The 19,144-nt window shown below is 39.6% G+C and overlaps 1 protein-coding gene across 12 annotated transcripts in view; it reads left to right on the top strand.

Moving 5' to 3' along the window:
* HUWE1 (HECT, UBA and WWE domain containing E3 ubiquitin protein ligase 1) overlaps positions 1 to 19,144 on the top strand; it is a 168,964-nt gene that overhangs the window by 85,832 nt on the left and 63,988 nt on the right. For 11 of the 12 annotated variants that reach the window (XM_081793318.1, XM_081793327.1, XM_081793329.1 and 8 more), the window contains 7 exons: positions 5,074 to 5,165; positions 5,778 to 5,989; positions 8,958 to 9,015; positions 10,051 to 10,227; positions 13,256 to 13,501; positions 14,515 to 14,648; positions 15,502 to 15,596. In XM_081793318.1, the coding sequence (XP_081649444.1) occupies positions 5,074 to 5,165; positions 5,778 to 5,989; positions 8,958 to 9,015; positions 10,051 to 10,227; positions 13,256 to 13,501; positions 14,515 to 14,648; positions 15,502 to 15,596 (1,014 nt within the window). The remainder of the gene's footprint in view (positions 1 to 5,073; positions 5,166 to 5,777; positions 5,990 to 8,957; positions 9,016 to 10,050; positions 10,228 to 13,255; positions 13,502 to 14,514; positions 14,649 to 15,501; positions 15,597 to 19,144) is intronic. The other variant, XM_081793323.1, reaches the window with a different exon arrangement.

The raw sequence follows: 19,144 nt of genomic DNA, 5'->3' as shown, positions 1-19,144 counted from the left end.
TTTGGGGGCTCCCGTATTTGGTGCATAGATATTTATAATTGTTAGCTCTTCCTGATGGATAGACCCTGTGATTATTATATAATGCCCTTCTTCATCTCTTGTTACAGCCTTTACTTTGAAGTCTAGTTTGTCTGATATAAGTATGGCTACTCCAGCTTTCTTTTGACTTCCAGTAGCATGATAAATCTCCATCCCCTCACTTTTTTTTTTTTTTTTTTTTTTTTTTTTTTTTTTTTTTTTTTTATTTTTATTTTGATTTTTTTTTTTATTTTTTTAATATATGAAATTTACTGTCAAATTGGTTTCCATACAACACCCAGTGCTCATCCCAAAAGGTGCCCTCCTCAATACCCATCACCCACCCTGCTCTCCCTCCCATCCTGCCCTCCCTCCCACCCCCCATCAACCCTCAGTTTGTTCTCAGTTTTTAACAGTCTCTTATGCTTTGGCTCTCTCCCACTCTAACCTCTTTTTTTTTTTTTTTTTCCTTCCCCTCCCCCATGGGTTTCTGTTATGTTTCTCAGGATCCACATAAGAGTGAAACCATATGGTATCTGTCTTTCTCTGTATGGCTTATTTCACTTAGCATCACACTCTCCGGTTCCATCCATGTTGCTACAAAAGGCCATATTTCATTTTTTCTCATTGCCACGTAGTATTCCATTGTGTATATAAACCACAATTTCTTTATCCATTCATCAGTTGATGGACATTTAGGCTCTTTCCATAATTTGGCTATTGTTGAGAGTGCCGCTATAAACATTGGGGTACAGGTGCCCCTATGCATCAGTACTCCTGTATCCCTTGGATAAATTCCTAGCAGTGCTATTGCTGGGTCATAGGGTAGGTCTATTTTTAATTTTCTGAGGAACCTCCACACTGCTTTCCAGAGCGGCTGCACCAATTTGCATTCCCACCAACAGTGCAAGAGGGTTCCTGTTTCTCCACATCCTCTCCAGCATCTAGAGTCTCCTGATTTCTTCATTTTGGCCACTCTGACTGGCGTGAGGTGGTATCTGAGTGTGGTTTTGATTTGTATTTCCCTGATAAGGAGCGACGTTGAACATCTTTTCATGTGCCTGTTGGCCATCCGGATGTCTTCTTTCGAGAAGTGTCTATTCATGTTTTCTGCCCATTTCTTCACTGGGTTATTTGTTTTTCGGGTGTGGAGTTTGATGAGCTCTTTATAGATTTTGGATACTAGCCCTTTGTCCGATGTGTCATTTGCAAATATCTTTTCCCATTCCGTTGGTTGCCTTTTAGTTTTGTTGGTTGTTTCCTTTGCTGTGCAGAAGCTTTTTATCTTCATAAGGTCCCAGTAATTCACTTTTGCTTTTAATTCCCTTGCCTTTGGGGATGTGCCGAGTAAGAGATTGCTACGGCTGAGGTCAGAGAGGTCTTTTCCTGCTTTCTCCTCTAGAGTTTTGTCCATCCCCTCACTTTTGATCTGAAGGTGTCCTCAGGTCTAAAATGAGTCTCTTGTAGACAGCAAATAGATGGGTCTTGTTTTTTATCCATTCTGATACCCTGTGTCTTTTGGTTGGCGCATTTAGTCCATTTACGTTCAGTGTTATAGAAAGATACGGGTTTAGAGTCATTGTGATGTCTGTAGGTTTCATGCTTGTAGCGATGTCTCTGGTACTTTGTCTCACAGGATCCCCCTTCGGATTTCTTGTAGGGCTGATTTAGTGGTGAATTCCTTCAGTTTTTGTTTGGGAAGACCTTTATCTCTCCTTCTATTCTAAAGGACAGACTTGCTGGATAAAGGATTCTCGGCTGCATATTTTTTCTATTCATCACATTGAAATTCTCCTGCCATTCCTTTCTGGCCTGCCAAGTTTCAGTAGGGAGATCGGTCATGAGTCTTATAAGTCTCCCTTTATATGTTAGAGCACGTTTATCCCTAGCTGCTTTCAGAATTTTCTCTTTATCTTTGTATTTTGCTAGTTTCACTATGATATGTCATGCAGAAGATGGATTCAAGTTACGTCTGAAGGGAGTTCTCTGTGCCTCTTGGATTTCAATGCCTTTTTCCTTCCCCAGATCAGGGAAGTTCTCAGCTATTATTTCTTCAAGTACCCTTCGCACCTTTCCCTCTCTCTTCCTCCTCTGGAATACCAATTATGCGTAGATTATTGGTCTTTAGTGCATCACTTAGTTCTCTAATTTTCTCCTCATACTCCTGGATTTTTTTATCTCTTTCTCAGCTTCTTCTTCCATAATTTTATCTTCTAGTTCACCTATTCTCTCCTCTGCCTCTTCAATCTGAGCTGTGTTTGTCTCCATTTTATTTTGCAGCTTGTTGATAGCATTTTTTAGCTCCTCCTGGCTGTTCCTTAGTCCCTTGATCTCTGTAGCAATAGATAATCTGCCGTCCTTTATATTGTTTTCAAGCCCAGCGATTTATTTTATGACTATTCTAAATTCACTTTCTGTTATATTGTTTAAATCGTTTTTGATCAGTTCGTTAGCTGTTGTTACTTCCTGGAGGTTTTTTTGAGGGGAATTCTTCCATTTCATCATTTTGGATAGTCCCTGGAGTGGTGTGGAACTGCAGGGCACTTCCCCTGTGCTGTCTTGAATAACTTGCGTTGGTGGGCGGGGCCGCAGTCAGACCTGATGTCTGCCCCTAGCCCACCGCTGGGGCCACAGTCAGACTGGTGTGTACCTTCTCTTCCCCTCTCCTAGGGGCGGGATTCACTGTGGGGTGGCGTGGTCCGCCCAGGCTACTTGCACACTGCCAGGCTTGTGGTGCTGGGGATCTGGCATATTAGCTGGGGTGGATTGGCAAGGTGCACAGGGGCAGGAGGGGCAGGCTCAGCTCGCTTTTCCTTCGCTTCGGGAGGGGCCCTGCGGCACCGCGAGGGAGTCAGACCCACTGGAGGGATGGATCCCCAGAAGCACAGCGTTGGGTGTTTGTGTGGAGCAAGGAAGTTCCCTGACAAGAACTGGTTCCCTTTGGGATTTGGGGTGGGGGATGGGCGAGGGAGATGGTCCTGGCGAGCGCCTTTGTTCTCCGCCAAGCTGCGCTCTGTTGTCCGGGGCTCAACAACTCTCCCTCCCGTTGTCCTCCAGCCCTCCCGTTCTCCGAGCAGATCTGGTAACTTATAACCTTCCAGATTTTCAGTCCCCCTTGCCATCAGAACACCCTCCATCCGGCACCTCCGTTTTTGCAAGCCAGACTTGGGGCCTCTGCTTTGCCGGCAGGCTGCCCCCGCCCTGGCTCCCTCCCGCCAGTCTGTGTAGCACGCACCGCCTCTCTGCCCTTCCTACCCTCTTCCATGGATCTCTTGTCTACGCTTGGCTCTGGAGAATCTGTTCTGCTAATCTTCTGGAGATTTTCTGGGTCATTTAGGCAGGTGTGGGTGGAGTCTAAATGATCCGCAGGAAGCAGTGAGCCCAGCATCCTCCTACGTCGCCATCTTCCCCTGGTGCCAAGATTTTAGATGTTAGATGGTTATCAAGCCACCAATTGGCAAGGAAGTCCTTTCTTGAACTCCCGTCGTTTCTCTGGTTAGATGTGCTAAGCTTAATGGGAGTTATCACTGTAATTATAGTTGTATCACTATATACGTTGTATTGCAGGTAGAAAAGAAGACTTCATCCTTATCCTCTGCTCATATTTTCATGCTTCTCAACAGTTCAGTGTGTGTGTGTGTGTGTGTAAGTTCAGGGTTTTAATCTGAATTGGGACAAGTGTTGGGAAAACCAAACTTTGGCCATAGAAACTTTTTCCTTCCTAGGCCACCAAGGGGACCAGATCATGTCCCCAGGTGCCCCTGAGTGGCTCCAGATCTCTGGGTGGTGCCTCCAGGCCATATCCTCAAGCTCCAGTTGGCTGCAGGGTTTGGGCTGGTCAGAAGCTAAACTGTAGTAGAGTGACTTACAGGGACTACACCCCCTCCTCTTGGGTCAGGGCAGGAGAGGCAGTCCCAGATTCCCCTATGGGCTCCCAGGCAGCAAGGCCTATACTGTGCTTCTATCACAATGGGAGAACCTGGGGGAGCAAGAATTATCCAGTGAAGATCTTGGGGGCGAGGTCACTTAGGACATGGGGTCTGACAGAGGCAGCAAAACAGAAGGAGGGTCTCCTTGGGAGTCCACATTTCCACCTGTCATCACTCTGTGCCACTGAGACACCTCAGTGACCAGAGCTTGAACTATAGTGACGACTCTTTTCCGGTGACCTTTTAGATGTCAGCAACAAAGGAGTGGTGTTCCTCAGACTATCAACCATTCATTATTAAATGTACGGTCATGGCGCTAGTGAGAAATGGGTATTAGGGGCAGTAGATTTCCAGGCCCACCATCGAATCTGTTGCAACAGGAGATATAAAGTCCCAAGGTGTTGCTCTTCTATTCTAATGTTCAAGTCCCTACGATAGTAAGAAATTAATAGATTTTCTTCTCAGTGTATTTGAGGCCAGATTATTACAGAATAATGAGAAGGTAGGACTCCAGAATCTAGTTTTCACAAATGTGCTTTGTGCTTTCAGCCACCACTGTAGCATTCTAGCCAATATCGTTCTTAATTGGGGCAGCCAGTGTGTTAATGGTTTTATGCTCTTCTCTCTCCCTCCCTCCTAGTTCAGACCTTGGCATTAGAGATTGCCAGAATAGAATGTAGAATATGTGGTTATTTTAAAATGTTTTCACTAGGGCCACCTGGGTGGCACAGTCGGTTGGGTATCCCACTCTTGATCTCAGCTCGGGTCATGATCTCACGGTTTGTGGGTTCAAGCCTCACAATGGGCTCTACGCTGATGGTGTGGAACCTGCTTGGGATTCTGTCTCTGCTTCTCTCTGTCCCTCCCCCACTTGTGTGCTTGCTCTCTCTCACAAAATAAATAAGTTAAAATTTTTTTTTTTTTATGTTTTCACTAGACTGATAAAGTTCCTTTTTCCTCCCCAGTTATTTGCTTTCAGAGTTTGGTGTGAATTCATTTGAGAAAGCATGGCATTAGAAAATCACAACAACCTTCTCAGTTTCTTCTTTCCTCCTCGTATTGGCAGAGAAAATAGCTCAAGCTCTATTTTCTTCAGTCTTTCTAACAGTTCATTTTTTCCTTTAAGGGGATACCGCATCTAACCTGGGGAGTGCTGTTGATGAGCTCATGAGACATCAGCCCACCCTCAAAACAGATGCAACAACTGCAATCATTAAGGTATGAAGTGATAAGGCTGACCGTGGGCATGAGAGAGCAGTTAAGGGGGAGTTTTTAAGAAAAAAGCTTGACCTACTAGAAGTCATTGGGATTCTTGGGCTATTCCTAGAAGATGATTATGTCTACCTTATTTTCTCCTTATCCTTGGGTTGGTCCTTGCCCCCCCTCCTACCCCCAGAAAGTCACTTAAGTATTATTTTCTCCTGTAGGGTATTAACAAGTTGCCAGGATTTAGCTTCTATTTGTAAAAGCATATTAGTTTTTCTAACCTTTGTTTCTTGATATTTTTTTTCACATTTAGTAGCCCTGCCAGTTACAGTATAGTATATGCCTGGTGCTTATGAATTAGGACATGGAGTCAGGTTAGTCACTTAACAGCTATGTGATCCTGAACAAGTTACTTAACTTCACGAAACTTCAGTTACCTTGTGTGTAAAATAGGATTGTGTGTAAATAGGATATATTCCAGGAGTGATGTATGTTACATACATATGTCAAGATAAAGTGTTTTGTGTTAGCACTTCTGTGTACAACACATAGAAAATGCTCCAAAAATGTGTTAGTTGTCCCATTTCTTATTTACTAATAAATAATATTTCCTGTGTCTTTCAGTTACTTGAAGAAATTTGTAACCTTGGAAGAGACCCTAAATACATCTGTCAGAAGCCATCAATCCAGAAGGCAGATGGCACTGCCACTGCTCCTCCTCCAAGGTCTAATCATGCTGCAGAAGAAGCCTCTAGTGAGGATGAGGAGGAAGAAGAAGTACAGGCCATGCAGAGCTTTAATTCTGCCCAACAGAATGAAACTGAGCCTAATCAGCAGTAAGTGTTTGCAAGACAGGTCCCCTAGCCTTGTGACCTTGGGCATGTCATTTTCATCTATAAAAGCTAGGGAGTTGTATTAGATCATTATAAGATTCTTCCAGCCCTAGGAGTCTTGTTTTTCTTTCTTTGACCATTGTGTATCATTTATCCTTTCATATTTTAATTGTATTGGTTGCCTTAGGAAGGTGTCCTTAAAAAGTTCATGAAATTGAATCAGTTCACTAGATCAAGTTGATGGGCTTCTCTCAGAGAACTTATGTTCCCATTGTTGGTATAGTATTCGTATCATTGCTTAATTGTTTGCATAAGTGAGCACATATGAAACATCATACTTTTGAAGCCTGTCTCCTAAGAAGTCCTTAAGAATTACAGGGACTTGTTGTTGGTCTTTGTTTTTTGTTTGATTACTATCTGTTCATTCCAGATAAATCAGAAGTCTTTGGAATGTACTGTATGGTTGTAACCAGGCACAGTAGATTTTCCTTCTTATTTCTATTTAAGGTTTGTTTTATATTAAAATTGACTACCTAGATGGTGAAATGGGGATGGGGGTGGGCTTAAAGACTGCTGGCTGATAGTGGCTCTTTGAAGCTTATATTGTTCACATGCTAGGAATGAAATGTAACTATTGTAGGTATAACTCTTGAGGGTGTGATCCCTCTGGACTGTCATGCATTTATTCATTTAATAAGTGCTCTTTTGGTTTATAAATAACTAGTTCTGAGAAAAGCAGGAATGTTTTAGGTGTGGATATGAATGGGTTTAGGCTAGTGTTGAAGGATTGCTGGGAACTTAAGAGAAAATTATGGTCGAGTAGATAGAAGGAGTGAAGGCCTAGACTCCAAAATCGGTACCTTTTTACAACTCTAGGAAGTAATGAGCCTGTTGGTATGAGTTTTTGTTTTCTTTTTGAGGAGAGGCATTAACTACTAAGTACTGTACATTGCTTTGTTGAGCAGATGTCTTACCCTTGTCTGAGAAGGAAACTCTACCTTCATTCTAACAGCATCTTCTATTTTGATTAAAATGTTCTCTTTCTGGAAGTGGAGGACACCTGAAAGAAAGCAAGACTTCACGTGCAAAGGAGTCAGAATCAGTGCTTCCTTGCCACATCCTTGATTGTCTGCCACCCTGCTGGGATATGATTTCCTTTCCTGGCTACAAAATAAGAGAAGGATTTCTTAAACTTGAGAGGTGGGAGGGTGGTTTTGAGTGAAGCTGGGCATGTTCATCTGCATATAATGTTTTCCTCTACCTGGACATCTTACACCTTAGATCTAACATGCCCAGATTTCAAGCTGTCATAGTAAATTGACATTTTCTCATGGCCTCATGTTTTTTCACTCCATGCTTTTCTTAGGATATGTGTCACCGTGTTATAGCCATATTTATCCCCATCCACAGATTATCTTATCTCCTTCTTTTCTATCTACCAAGTTCCTGCAAAGCCAGGTCAGATGTCTCATTCTTAAAGGAGCTTTTTTTTTACCTCCAAAGGGGGAGTTGATCATGTTTACTATTCTTGCATGACGTTTTCAGCCTGGAAGCCAAAAGATGAGGATAGTGGAAAAAAGTGGTTACCAGTTTGTTCCTAGATGTGGATTAAGAACCATTATTGGTTTGTTTTCTCTCTCATTCTCCTCCCTAACTTCCATCTAGCAAATGAGGGAAGTACCTGGGTCCCATTTCATAATATTACTTTGGCTCTTTGCCATTACCGTTGATTTTTACAAAGGGACAGGTGTTTCATTTGGGCTAGAACCACACCTGCACTCCTTAGCTGTAGAGATGGATCTCTAGGTTCTTTCCCAGGAGGTACAGTCAGGCTGGGGTGGATGATTACTGTAAGTAGGGATTGCTGTAGTGGTTGAGGAGGAACTTTATAGTCAAGGAAAACTTGCAGTCTTCCCATGGAATCATTTCACTCCTGGCTTACAGACACCCCCCCCCCCTTTGTAGTACGTTCTTCCCTGTATTCTTCATTGAGAGTGTTCACAATATCCTTGTCAAACTCTAGCTCTAGGTATGTCATCACTGAAGCCACTGTCTAGTCTGCATTTTGATGCCTGGCAAATCTTTATTTACATCTTGAGGACTATTAACTTCTTGCCAGTTTTCTTGCCCCCTCTCTCCCACCACCTCTCCCTTCTTTTATTTCTGCCCTTTACCCAAATGTCTTCAAGGGCCTATATCCAGAATGCTCCCTATTCGACTGAAGTTTTGACCCTTCCTAGGGTTCATCTTTGAGGTAGATTGTGTTTCATTTTAATAGATATTGTGGGTTTCCCCCCTTTTGTTTCTTGCAAAAGCCAAGATTGGGCTTAAAGGCTTTGTTTCCTGCAGCTATGGCACTACTGCAGCCTCCTTGTCTGTGGTGCAGCATTAAAGTATTTGAAACAAAAGACCTGATCACAGGTTTTGGATATTTCAGGGACTGTTGTGATACAAGTATAAATAGTTAGGGAAGGAGGGCTTGGGTGTTGGCTTCATCTTTGATTAACTGTTCTGAATGGTTTGTCAATCTAAGCATGGAATTTTGAACAAAATTAAATTCCATTTCCTGCCGTCTATTATAACTTTAAACCTGATGCAAGAACATGGTAAGATGTTGTATTTGTTTCTTTGCCTAGCTCCTATCTTTAAGCAAATGTGTCAGTAGTCTCAATAGAACTTATTGTTTTCATATCGATGGATTCCTCCTATGATAGTTTGCCTAAGATAGGATAGTTTCTTTTGAGATATGTGCAAATGCTGAGTTTGTTAAGGCCTGGTTTTTTCTTTTGTGTTCTCAACCTAGGCTGGCTAGAAAAGCTAGCTTCAGATTTGATTTCAGTTTTTTTTCCCTTGTGCTGTACTAAAGACTAACTTAAAGAAAGGACCTAGAATTTCATGCTGTTTCCCTTTCCTTTGTTTTCTTGTACTAGTATTGCGAATTTTTGTAACTCACTCTTTTCTCCCTTAACAGGGTTGTTGGTACAGAAGAACGTATTCCTATTCCCCTCATGGATTACATCCTTAATGTGGTAAGATTCATGGTAGGGCAAACTGAGTAAAAGTGTGTGTTATTCTGGAAAACGTGTGGGGTTACCAAATAGTCCAGTGATTTTTGCATTTATTTTCACTGGAGCCTTTACAGTGCAGAACAGTGGGCAAAGATGTGCAAACCTTGTTCTGTGAGACTGGTTTGCCAAAAATGGACAACAATCTTCCCCTTTTTTAGATACTCCCAATTTTCTGTTCATTGCTACTATTCCCAATTGGAATCCAAGCAGAAGAGTGGGATTTGTTAGGCCAGTCCAGTATTATGTTCTATGAATATGTCCAACATGTATTTTTTCCCATTATTTGCTAGATTTCCCATTAATTTCTCTTTTGTATAAAAAAAAATAGTAATGTGGCTTTTCGTTTTAATTTCCCAGGTGTCTCAAGAGAAAAGTAAAGAGTTTGAATTTTCCCAGAATTATTTCTCTATAAGGGGAAGCCCACTTAGCAATTATTCTAGCCCACTAAGCACTTCCCAGACTTCCAGAGATGGTATCTTTTGTGCCTGTGTGTTTGTTGCCCACATTTTACTTTGTTACCCTTAAAAAATGCTTTGTTTGGTCCAAACCACTCTTCCAGAGTTCTAGTTTTCATTTGTATTATGGGCACATTGAGGGAAAGTATCCATTTTTGCTTCCAGGGGAGAGGTAATGCACTGTCACGCTAGGAGCAAATTAAGAGAATTAGATCTGATTTTGCCACTAATTCATGGGTGTGGCTCTGAGCAAGTCATTTATCCTCTCTATGCTCTCAAATTATATAACTTTAGGTAGCCAAAAAGGTAGATTGGGGAGAAGTAATTATTCGTATTTGTGGTGTTTGTTTTTTGTTTTTTGTGGGTGTTTTTAGCAGATGTTTAGGGTCCATATCATATCTCTATACTTACTTACCTGAGGTTTTGGTATCTTAGAAAATACTGATTACATGAATACAAGGCTACCCCTGTTCTTACTCCAAGCTGGCCTTTTAGTTCCAGGTTAGTCTCTAACATTTTCTTTTTCATTTTCATTACCTAGATGAAATTTGTGGAATCTATTCTGAGCAACAATACAACAGATGACCACTGCCAGGAATTTGTGAATCAGAAAGGACTCTTGCCTTTGGTCACCATTTTGGGTCTTCCCAATCTGCCCATTGATTTTCCTACATCCGCGGCCTGTCAGGCTGTTGCAGGTGTCTGCAAATCCATATTGGTAAGAGCATCTGGCTAAATATTTTCATTTCTTTTTAGAAATCAATTTTGCAGTACTTCTGTATACATGTTTTTATTGTGGTCTCCCTTTACCTACAACCAAAAAATAATGAAGAAATTTGTGGTTATGTGCTACAGGTGAATTTTGTGCCTGATAGTGTGTCACATCATTTCTCATTGAAAAGTTGAAGTTGTTTATTGTTCCTAGGTTTGGTACATAGTTCTAACATTTGAGTTTTTTGGAAGAGAAAGTATATCTTCAAGAATGTTTTGGAGCTTGGTTTTATTATGTCATCCTTTCTCATGGATGCTTTTAACACAATCTGGTATTGTTTAGTTAATGTAGTTTTTTTTCCTTTTTCAAGATTGTTCAAGTTTTGCCAAGAAATTAAGTGCTTTATTTATTTTAAATAGTGGTAAAATACACAGCACATGATATTTACCACTTTAACCATTTTTAACTGTATAGTTCGGTAGCGTTAAGTACATTCACATTGTTGCAAACCAATCTCCAGAAGTTTTTTATCTTGCAAAACTGAAATTCTGTACTCATTAAATTACAACTCTGCATTCCCCTTGCCCTCCCAGCCCATGGTAAATTTGTTCTACTTTCTGTCACTCTGAATTTGACTGTTCTAGGTACCTCATGTAATTCATAAGCTGTTTGTCTTTCTGTGGTTGGCTTATTTTGCATAGCATAATGTCTTCAAGATTCACCCATGTTGTAGCATATGTCAGAATTTCCTTTCTTTTTATGGCTCTATTATATGTGTAAGCCACATTTTGTTTATCCATTCATTCACTGATAAACATTTGGGCTGCTTCCACCTTTTGGCTATTTTGAATACTGCTGAAATGAACACGGGTGTGCCTGTATTTCTTCAAGACTGTGTGTGTGTGTGTGTGTGTGTGTGTGTGTGTGTGTGTGTGGTGAGAACACTTAAGATATATTCTCAGCAAATTTCAAGTATATAGTATAGTATTAACTATAGATACCATGCTTATATTAAATCTCCAGAACTTATTCATAACTGAAAATTTGCCCTTTGACCAACGTCTCCACATTTCCCCCCAGCCCCTGGCAACCATAACATTCTGCTCTCTGGTACTTTGAATTTAACTTGTTTAGATCCCACATAAAAGTGCGATCATACTCAAGACTCCTTTCAGTTCTTTTGGCTATATACTCAGAAGTAGGATTGGTGGACTATATGGTAGTTCAATTTTTAATTTTTCAAGGAACCACCATACTGTTTTCCATAGCTCCACCATTTCATATTCTGACCAACAATGCACAGGGGTTCCAATTTCTCTGCATCCTCACCAACACTTGTTAATTTTCTTTTTCTTTGTTTTTCCTTGATAGTAGCCAACCTAATAGGTATAAGTGCAACCTCATGGTTTCAGTGTGCATCTTTCTAATGATTAGTGATGTTGAGTATCTTTTTATGTGCTTATTGGCCATTTGTGTATCTTTGGAGAGATGTCTACTCAAGTCCTTTGCCCATTTTTTAGTGGGGTTTGATTCTTGTTGTTGAGTTGTAGGAGTTCTTTATATATTCTGGTTACTCCTTATCAGATAAATGATTTGCAATATTTTCTTCCACTCTATGGGTTGCCTTTTACCTCTGTTAATAGTGTACTTTGATGCACAAAAGCTTTCAATTCTGATGAAATCCATTTTATCTTTTTTTCCTGCCATTGCTGTGCTTTTGATGTCAAATCTAAAAAACCATTGCCAAATCCAATGTCCCAAAGCTTTTACACTATGGCTCCTTTTAGGTGTTTTTATATTTTTAGCTGCTACCTTCAGGTCTTTGATCTGTTTTGAGTAATTTTTTCATATGGTGTAAAGTAAGGCCCAACTTCATTCTTTTGCATGTAGATACCCAGTTTTCCCACCACTATTTGTTGAAAAGCGTGTTCTTTCTCTTGCACCTTTGTCTTGAAACCCTTATCAAAAATCATTTGACCGTAGATGCAAGGGTTTATTTTGGGGCGTTATTCTATTCTGTTGGTCTTAAAGTCTGTCTTTATGCCAGTACCACATTTTTTATTACTGTAGCTTTGTGATAAGTTTGGAAATCAGGAAGTTTGAGATCTCCAACTTTGTTCTTTTTCAAGATAGTTATATCTATTTGGGGTCCCTTGAGATTCTTCTTAAGGATTTTAAGAGAGAGATTTCTATTTCTTACCCCCACCCAAAGGCCATTGACCTTTTCATAGGGACTGCATTAAATCTATGAAGCTCCTTTATTAGCTGGATTGTGCAATGGCAAGTAATTGCTGCTAAAAATCCGTAATCCAGTTGCTTATGGACTTGGAAGGGTCCATAATTGTGACATAGCTGTAATTAATGTTTTATTTTGCTTTACTCTTTGCAATATTTAATTAAGTGCTGTTCATAAGAGAGGAAAAGGGGCTGTGCTCCATCTTTATCCTACCTCTAACATACTGTGTGAGAATGGATAGATGTTTTTAAAGCCACAGGAAAGACACTTAAGTTCTCCTGTCTTTGGATGACAGAATTTTCTGTGGACTCAAAAAGCAAATTACAAGGGCCATATAATCTTGAGTTGTCTCATAAAAAAGGAGATTGCCTAGCTGATACCTATTCTAGAATCACCTCTTATCTTAGGAAAAGAACAGTTGTAATACTGGTTTACTTCCATGCTTTGGAACTTTGCCTAATATTGCTCCCTATTGAGAAAAATTTGTAATTAATCACATAGTGTGGAGTCCTTCCTGTAACAGTATTTCAGTTTGGCCATCACAAGCTTTTAAATATGATTGGCTTACCACATTTGAAAGCCTCTCATTTGAGAGAAGTAAAATGTTTCTCTAGGAGGCATTTAGGTATGTCCTACCTGCATTCATATTTTGGCTCTGCCATTTACCCAGATGGGAGACCATGGCCAGGTTTGAAATTTGTGAGACTTGTCTTGCACTTCTTCCATTGTGACTATTAAAGACATGATGCATATGAAATTCATTGTACATTAATGATTTAATTATTATTCTTGTTTCAGACACTGTCACATGAACCCAAAGTTCTTCAGGAGGGTCTCCTTCAGTTGGACTCCATCCTTTCATCCTTGGAGCCGTTACACCGCCCAATTGAATCCCCTGGGGGCTCAGTGTTGTTGCGAGAACTGGCTTGTGCTGGCAATGTTGCTGATGCTACCCTCTCAGCTCAGGCCACACCTCTACTGCATGCACTTACTGCTGCCCATGCCTACATCATGATGTTTGTTCATACTTGCAGAGTTGGACAGGTAAGAACTAGGGGTGAGCAAGTTGGTTTAAAGCTGGTAAAATACCTGCGGCATATACTGGGCATCTTACTGTGCTTAGAAGCAGTTCTACCTGGGCTAGCTGCTAAAAGAACAGATTTTTGTTCAGTGAATAATATAGGTTTATGTTTCAGGTTGCTGTCTAGTTTCGCTTTGCCTTAGTATTTTTTTTTTCCTTAGAATTTGGGTTACCATATAATTTGTTTTGTGAATTGGACTTTGTTGAGAGGAAAAGAGGTTGCTATAAATAATGGGCAGCTATATAGGCCAACTGGGATATATAGTCACCTCTTTTAGTAGGCAAGCCTCAATTGGGTGATTATCTGGCCTTACTGTTTCCCAATCTTTCTACAAATGCGTGTAGGCCTAATAATGGGATGGCGAGAAAGAAATTTGACCACAGAACATTTAAGTCAGTGGTAATTAACAGATTAATAAATATTACTTAAATATCAAACCCTATGCCTGCCATCCATGTGAGGTTCCTCTTGTGCTGCCAGAAACACAGGGTGTTTTTATGTGCTCACAGTTTTACAGCCTTTAGTTCTCAAGTATTCAGTTCTAAAGATTAATGATGTAATGTTTCAGCACCCTTGTTCTGTGCCTTTGAGCAGGAGTATATTCTTTGGATCAAATCAAATGAAAAGCACAGGTATAAACTATTTAGAAAACAATTCAATTACATTACAAAGCTTAGGGATTTATTTTCATGACTTTTTATTAAATTAAATAAAATTCATGTGAAATGTTCCCTTCAAGAAATTAAACGTTTATTGAAATTAAGAAATAAGAGGAAAATAACAAGTTCCCTACCACCTAAAAAAATTAGAAGGCTGTCAATGAATCTACAGAACTGTTTCTTTAGAAAATTGCACATGACTGTTGTCTTTCACTTTCCAAGAAAGCAATGAGAAGAAAATGAGAAGGGATGTTAGACACAGACAAATGTTGAGGAGGACATCCCAAAGATCAGCTTCTGTTTACTTTGATTGCAGAGTGAAATTCGTTCCATCTCCGTAAACCAGTGGGGTTCTCAGTTGGGTCTGAGTGTTCTGAGCAAGCTGAGCCAGTTATACTGTTCCCTGGTGTGGGAAAGCACTGTTCTTCTCTCCCTGTGTACCCCAAACAGGTAAGGGAATGGTCATCTCTTTATTATCTTTGTCTTTCCTAACAGAGAAACTAAGTTCAATTATCCTGGAGGATTGTTTTGGTCAAGGATAGAAGGCTATTTATTAGTAAAGAGTTCAGAGGGTTCCTTATCTGTCTTCGTGCATTCAGGCTGCTATAACATAATGCCACAGACTGGATCCTTACAAACAGCAGAATTTTATTGTTTGTTCATAGTTCTGGAAACTGGAAGTCTGAGACTGTGGTGCTGGCATGGTTGAGTGAGGGTCCTTTTCTGGGTTGTAGACTTTTAATTGTTTTTATCTTCACATGGTGGAAGGGACTAGGAATCTTTCTAGAGCCTCTTTTATGCTTGGTCCCATTAATTTTATGCTTGCTTGTTTGTTTGTTTGTTTGTTTATTATTTATTTTATGCTTAGGTCCCATTCATGAGGGTTCTCCCTCAAGATCTAAGAACTTCCCAAAGGCCTTACCGACTAATACCATCACATTGGGCATTAGGATTTTAACATACGATTTTGAGGGGACACAAATGTCCAGTCCATAGTATTGTCCTTCCCATTTACCAGCCTGGGGGCTTGCTTATAAACGTATTATCTTCTACATCTTTGATCTTATGTCCTTATTATGCAGTGTCAGCATGATAGGTATTTTAAATTTGTTACCCAAATCCGAAGAGTTGATTTCAAAACCTTGTTGAGTGCTACCTCAGGAACTTGATCATTGCAGATACCCTATTAGGTTAACTTACCTGTTACAGGGAGGATAGTGTCAGTCAAGCAGATTAGAAACCAAGCATAACTTTAAAAATGAGCTATGACAGTTCTTTTTGCTCATGGTTTGTCTTGTTGCAGCCTACCATCTGGGTGTGAATTTGGCCAGGCGGACATGCAGAAACTGGTTCCAAAGGATGAGAAGGCAGGTACGACCCAGGGCGGAAAAAGATCAGGTAACCAAGAAACCAAAATCTTAGCCATTAATTCTCCTGAATTCTGTCTCTGTGTATTTATAGGTGACTGTGTGTGTGTGTGTGTGTGTGTGTGTGTGTGTGTGTGTGAATTTAGTTACCTCTGTTTTCCTTAGTCCTCAATTTTTTTTCCTTCATTTTTATCTTAAAATTATTTTCACTCATTTTCTCTATAAAATGTATATACACATAATGGTAAAAATTATGGGATGTAGTAGAAAGAACAATCACTCATACTTGCATCACAAGTAATATTTTGGAAGTATCTACCTGATCTTTCCCCTTGGGGATACATTTTATTAACATAGTTGAGATTATCTTAGAGGTAATATTTTAGATCTCTTTTCACTTGACATTAAGTGCCACGTAAAGAAAGGGTTTGTGAAGTAACCATTCCCTGTTAAGTTTCTAATGGACTATTTTTAAAAATGAGTATCTTTTTATATAGTTTTCTGTAAAGGGAAGATTAATTCCTAGAAGTTACTGTATCAAAGCATGTGGTGGGACTCTAATTTGTGTATGCATACTTATCAGAAGCTTAATTTCCCTGCTTAAAGATGGCAAATGATTGTCTTAAGTGACTGGAACACTTTAGAACCACACTGCTCAATATGGTAGCCACTAGCCATGTGTGGAATGTTGAACACTCATAAGGTGGCCAGCACAGCTAAAAAATTGAATTTTTTTCTTCCTCTTTTGCTCTCCCTCCCTGTTTTTTTAAATGTTTATTTTTGAAAGAGAGAGAGAGCATGAGGGGAGGACAGAGGATCTGAAGCAGGCTCCGCATTGACCACAGGGAACCTGATGCAGGGCTCAAGCTCAACAAACCATGAGATGTTGACCTGAGCCACCCAGGTGTCCCCCCCCCCCCCCAATCTTTCTTCTTCCCCTTTCTCTCTATCTTCCCTCTTGCTCTTTTTTTTTCTTTATTTCCTCTTACAAGGGGAGGGTATTAAGTTTTGAATTGTGTCTCCCCACCCCACCTACATAAAAATACTATGTTGAAGCACTAAACCCCCAGCACCTCAAAATGTGACTTTATTTGGAAATAGGGTTGCTAAACATGTAGTTGAGATTATATAGATTGGATGGAGAAAACTGAATTCTTAATTTTTGTTAGTTTCAATATAACAACTATTACTGTGTTCAGTTGTTAGAAGGCTTCTAAGTATGTTTAGAACAACTTTGGTATGTGAATGTATTTTTTTTTTCAACTAAATTCTGTGAAAGGGGTACCTGGGTGGTGCAGTCAGTTAAGTTTTCGACTCTTGATCTCAGGGTCATGACTTTAAGCCCCAGGGTGGGCTCCACAGCTGGGCATGCATCCTACATGTGTATATACATGTAGGATATACACATATACATGTATATATATAATATGTGTGTGTGTGTATATATGTATATATATACATACACATACAAACATATATTCATACATGCATAAAATGTATGAAATAAACATAGATCAGCTATTTCTATGAAAATATAATGTCCAAATTGAGATATACTTAAACATATTTATAGATACCTGGTTTTTAAAAATTACTGAGTATAAAAGTGTGAAAACTTAACAATTTTTATATATGATTATATGTTGAAAAATAAAAATTGAATAAATTGGGTTAAACAGTATATTAAAAAATTATCTGTTTGGGGCGCCTGGTTGGCTCAGTCAGTTAAGCATCCAACTTCGGCTCAGGTCATGATCTTACAATTCGTGAGTTTGAGCCTCGCGCTGGGTTCTGTGCTGACAGCTCAGAACCTGGAGCCTGCTTCAGATTCTGTGTCTCCCTCTCTCTCTGCTTTCTCTTTCTCTCTCTCTCTCTCTCTCTCTCTCTCTCTCTCTCTCAAATGAATATATTAAAAAATTTTTAATGTTTTTATTTTTGAGACCAAGAGAGACAGAGCATGAGCAGGGGAGGGGCAGAGAGAGAGGGAGACACGGAGCCCGATGCAGTGCTCGAACCCACGGACCGTGAGATCATGACCTGAGCTGAAGGTGGATGCTTAACCGACTGAGCCACCCAGGCGCCCCAACATTAAAAAAATTTTTTTTAATTATGTTTTTAATTTTTAATGTGGCTACTAGAAAATTTAAAATTATATGTGGCTCACACATATGTGGACAGGGCTATTTTGTTTTTCTGATTCCATGTTATATATTTAAAATTTTTCTTTTATATTTGTTAAAAGTTTTTATTTTAATTTCAGTAGGTTAACATGAAGTGTTATATTAGTTTCAGTTCTATAGTATAGTGATTCAACAATTCCATACATCACCTGGACAAGCTCATCAGGACAAGTACACTCCTTAATCCCCATTGCCTATATAACCCCTTCCCCAACCCCTCCCCTCTGGTAATGATCAGTTCTGTATGATTGTTTCTTGATTTGTCTCACTCTCTTTTTTCCCCTTTGCTCATTTGTTCTGTTTCTTAAATTCCACATAGGAGTGAAATCATACAGTGTTTGTCTTTGACTTGTTTTGCTTAGCATTATACTAAGTCCATCCACATCCTTGCAAATGGCAAGATTTCATTCTTTTTTATGGTTGAAGAACATTCCATTTTCATATGTGCCACTTTTTCTTTATCCATTTATCAGTCAGTGAACACTTGGTCTGTTTCCATATCTTGGCTATTGTAAATAATGCTAGTATAAACATAGGGGTGCATGTATCCCTTTGAATTAGTGTTTTTGCATTCTTTGGATAACTACCTAGTAGCGCAATTGCTGAATTGTAGGGTAGTTCTATTTTTAACTTTCTGAGGAACCTCCATACTATTTTCCAGAGTGACTGCACCAATTTCCATTCCCACCAGCAGTGAAAATGGGTTCCTTTTTTCCTACATCCTCACCAGCACCTTTTGTTTCTTGTGGCTTTGATTTTAGCCATTCTGACAGGTGCGAGGTGATAGCTCAATGTAGTTTTGATTTGCATTTCCCTGATGGTGAGTGATGATGAACATCTTGTGTTTTTTTTGCCATCTCTATACTTTCTTTGGAAAAATGTCTGTTCATGTCTTCTGCCCATTTTTTGGTTGGATTATATGTTTTTTGGGTGTTGAGTTGTAGAAGTAAGTTCTTTGTATATTTTGGATAGTAACCCTTTATCGGATACATCATTTGCAGATACTTTCTCACGTGCTGTAGGCTGCTTTTTAATTTTGTTGTTTTCCTTTACTGTGCAGAAGATTTTTATTTTGATGTAGTCCCAATAGTATATTTTTGCTTTTGTTTCCCTTGCCTTAGGAGACATATCTAGAAAATGGTACTATGGCTGATGTCATAGAGGTTACAGCCTGTGTTCTCTTCTAGGGCTTTTATAGATATAGGTCTCACATTTAGGTCTTTGACCCATTTTGAATTTATTTTTGTGTATGGTGTAAGAAAGTGGTCCAGTTTCATTCTTTTACATCTTGTCCATTTTTCCTTACAGCATTTGTTGAAGAGACCATCTTATTCCTATTGTATATTCTTTCCTGCTTTGACAAAATGAGTTGACCATATAGTTGTGTCTATTTCTGGGT

The sequence above is a fragment of the Panthera onca genome, chromosome X (genome assembly GCF_046562875.1).
Source record: "Panthera onca isolate mPanOnc1 chromosome X, mPanOnc1 haplotype 2, whole genome shotgun sequence".
NCBI lineage: Eukaryota > Metazoa > Chordata > Mammalia > Carnivora > Felidae > Panthera > Panthera onca.
The sequence above is the reverse complement of the archived record's forward strand: the minus strand, read 5'-3'. Positions and strand labels throughout refer to the sequence as shown.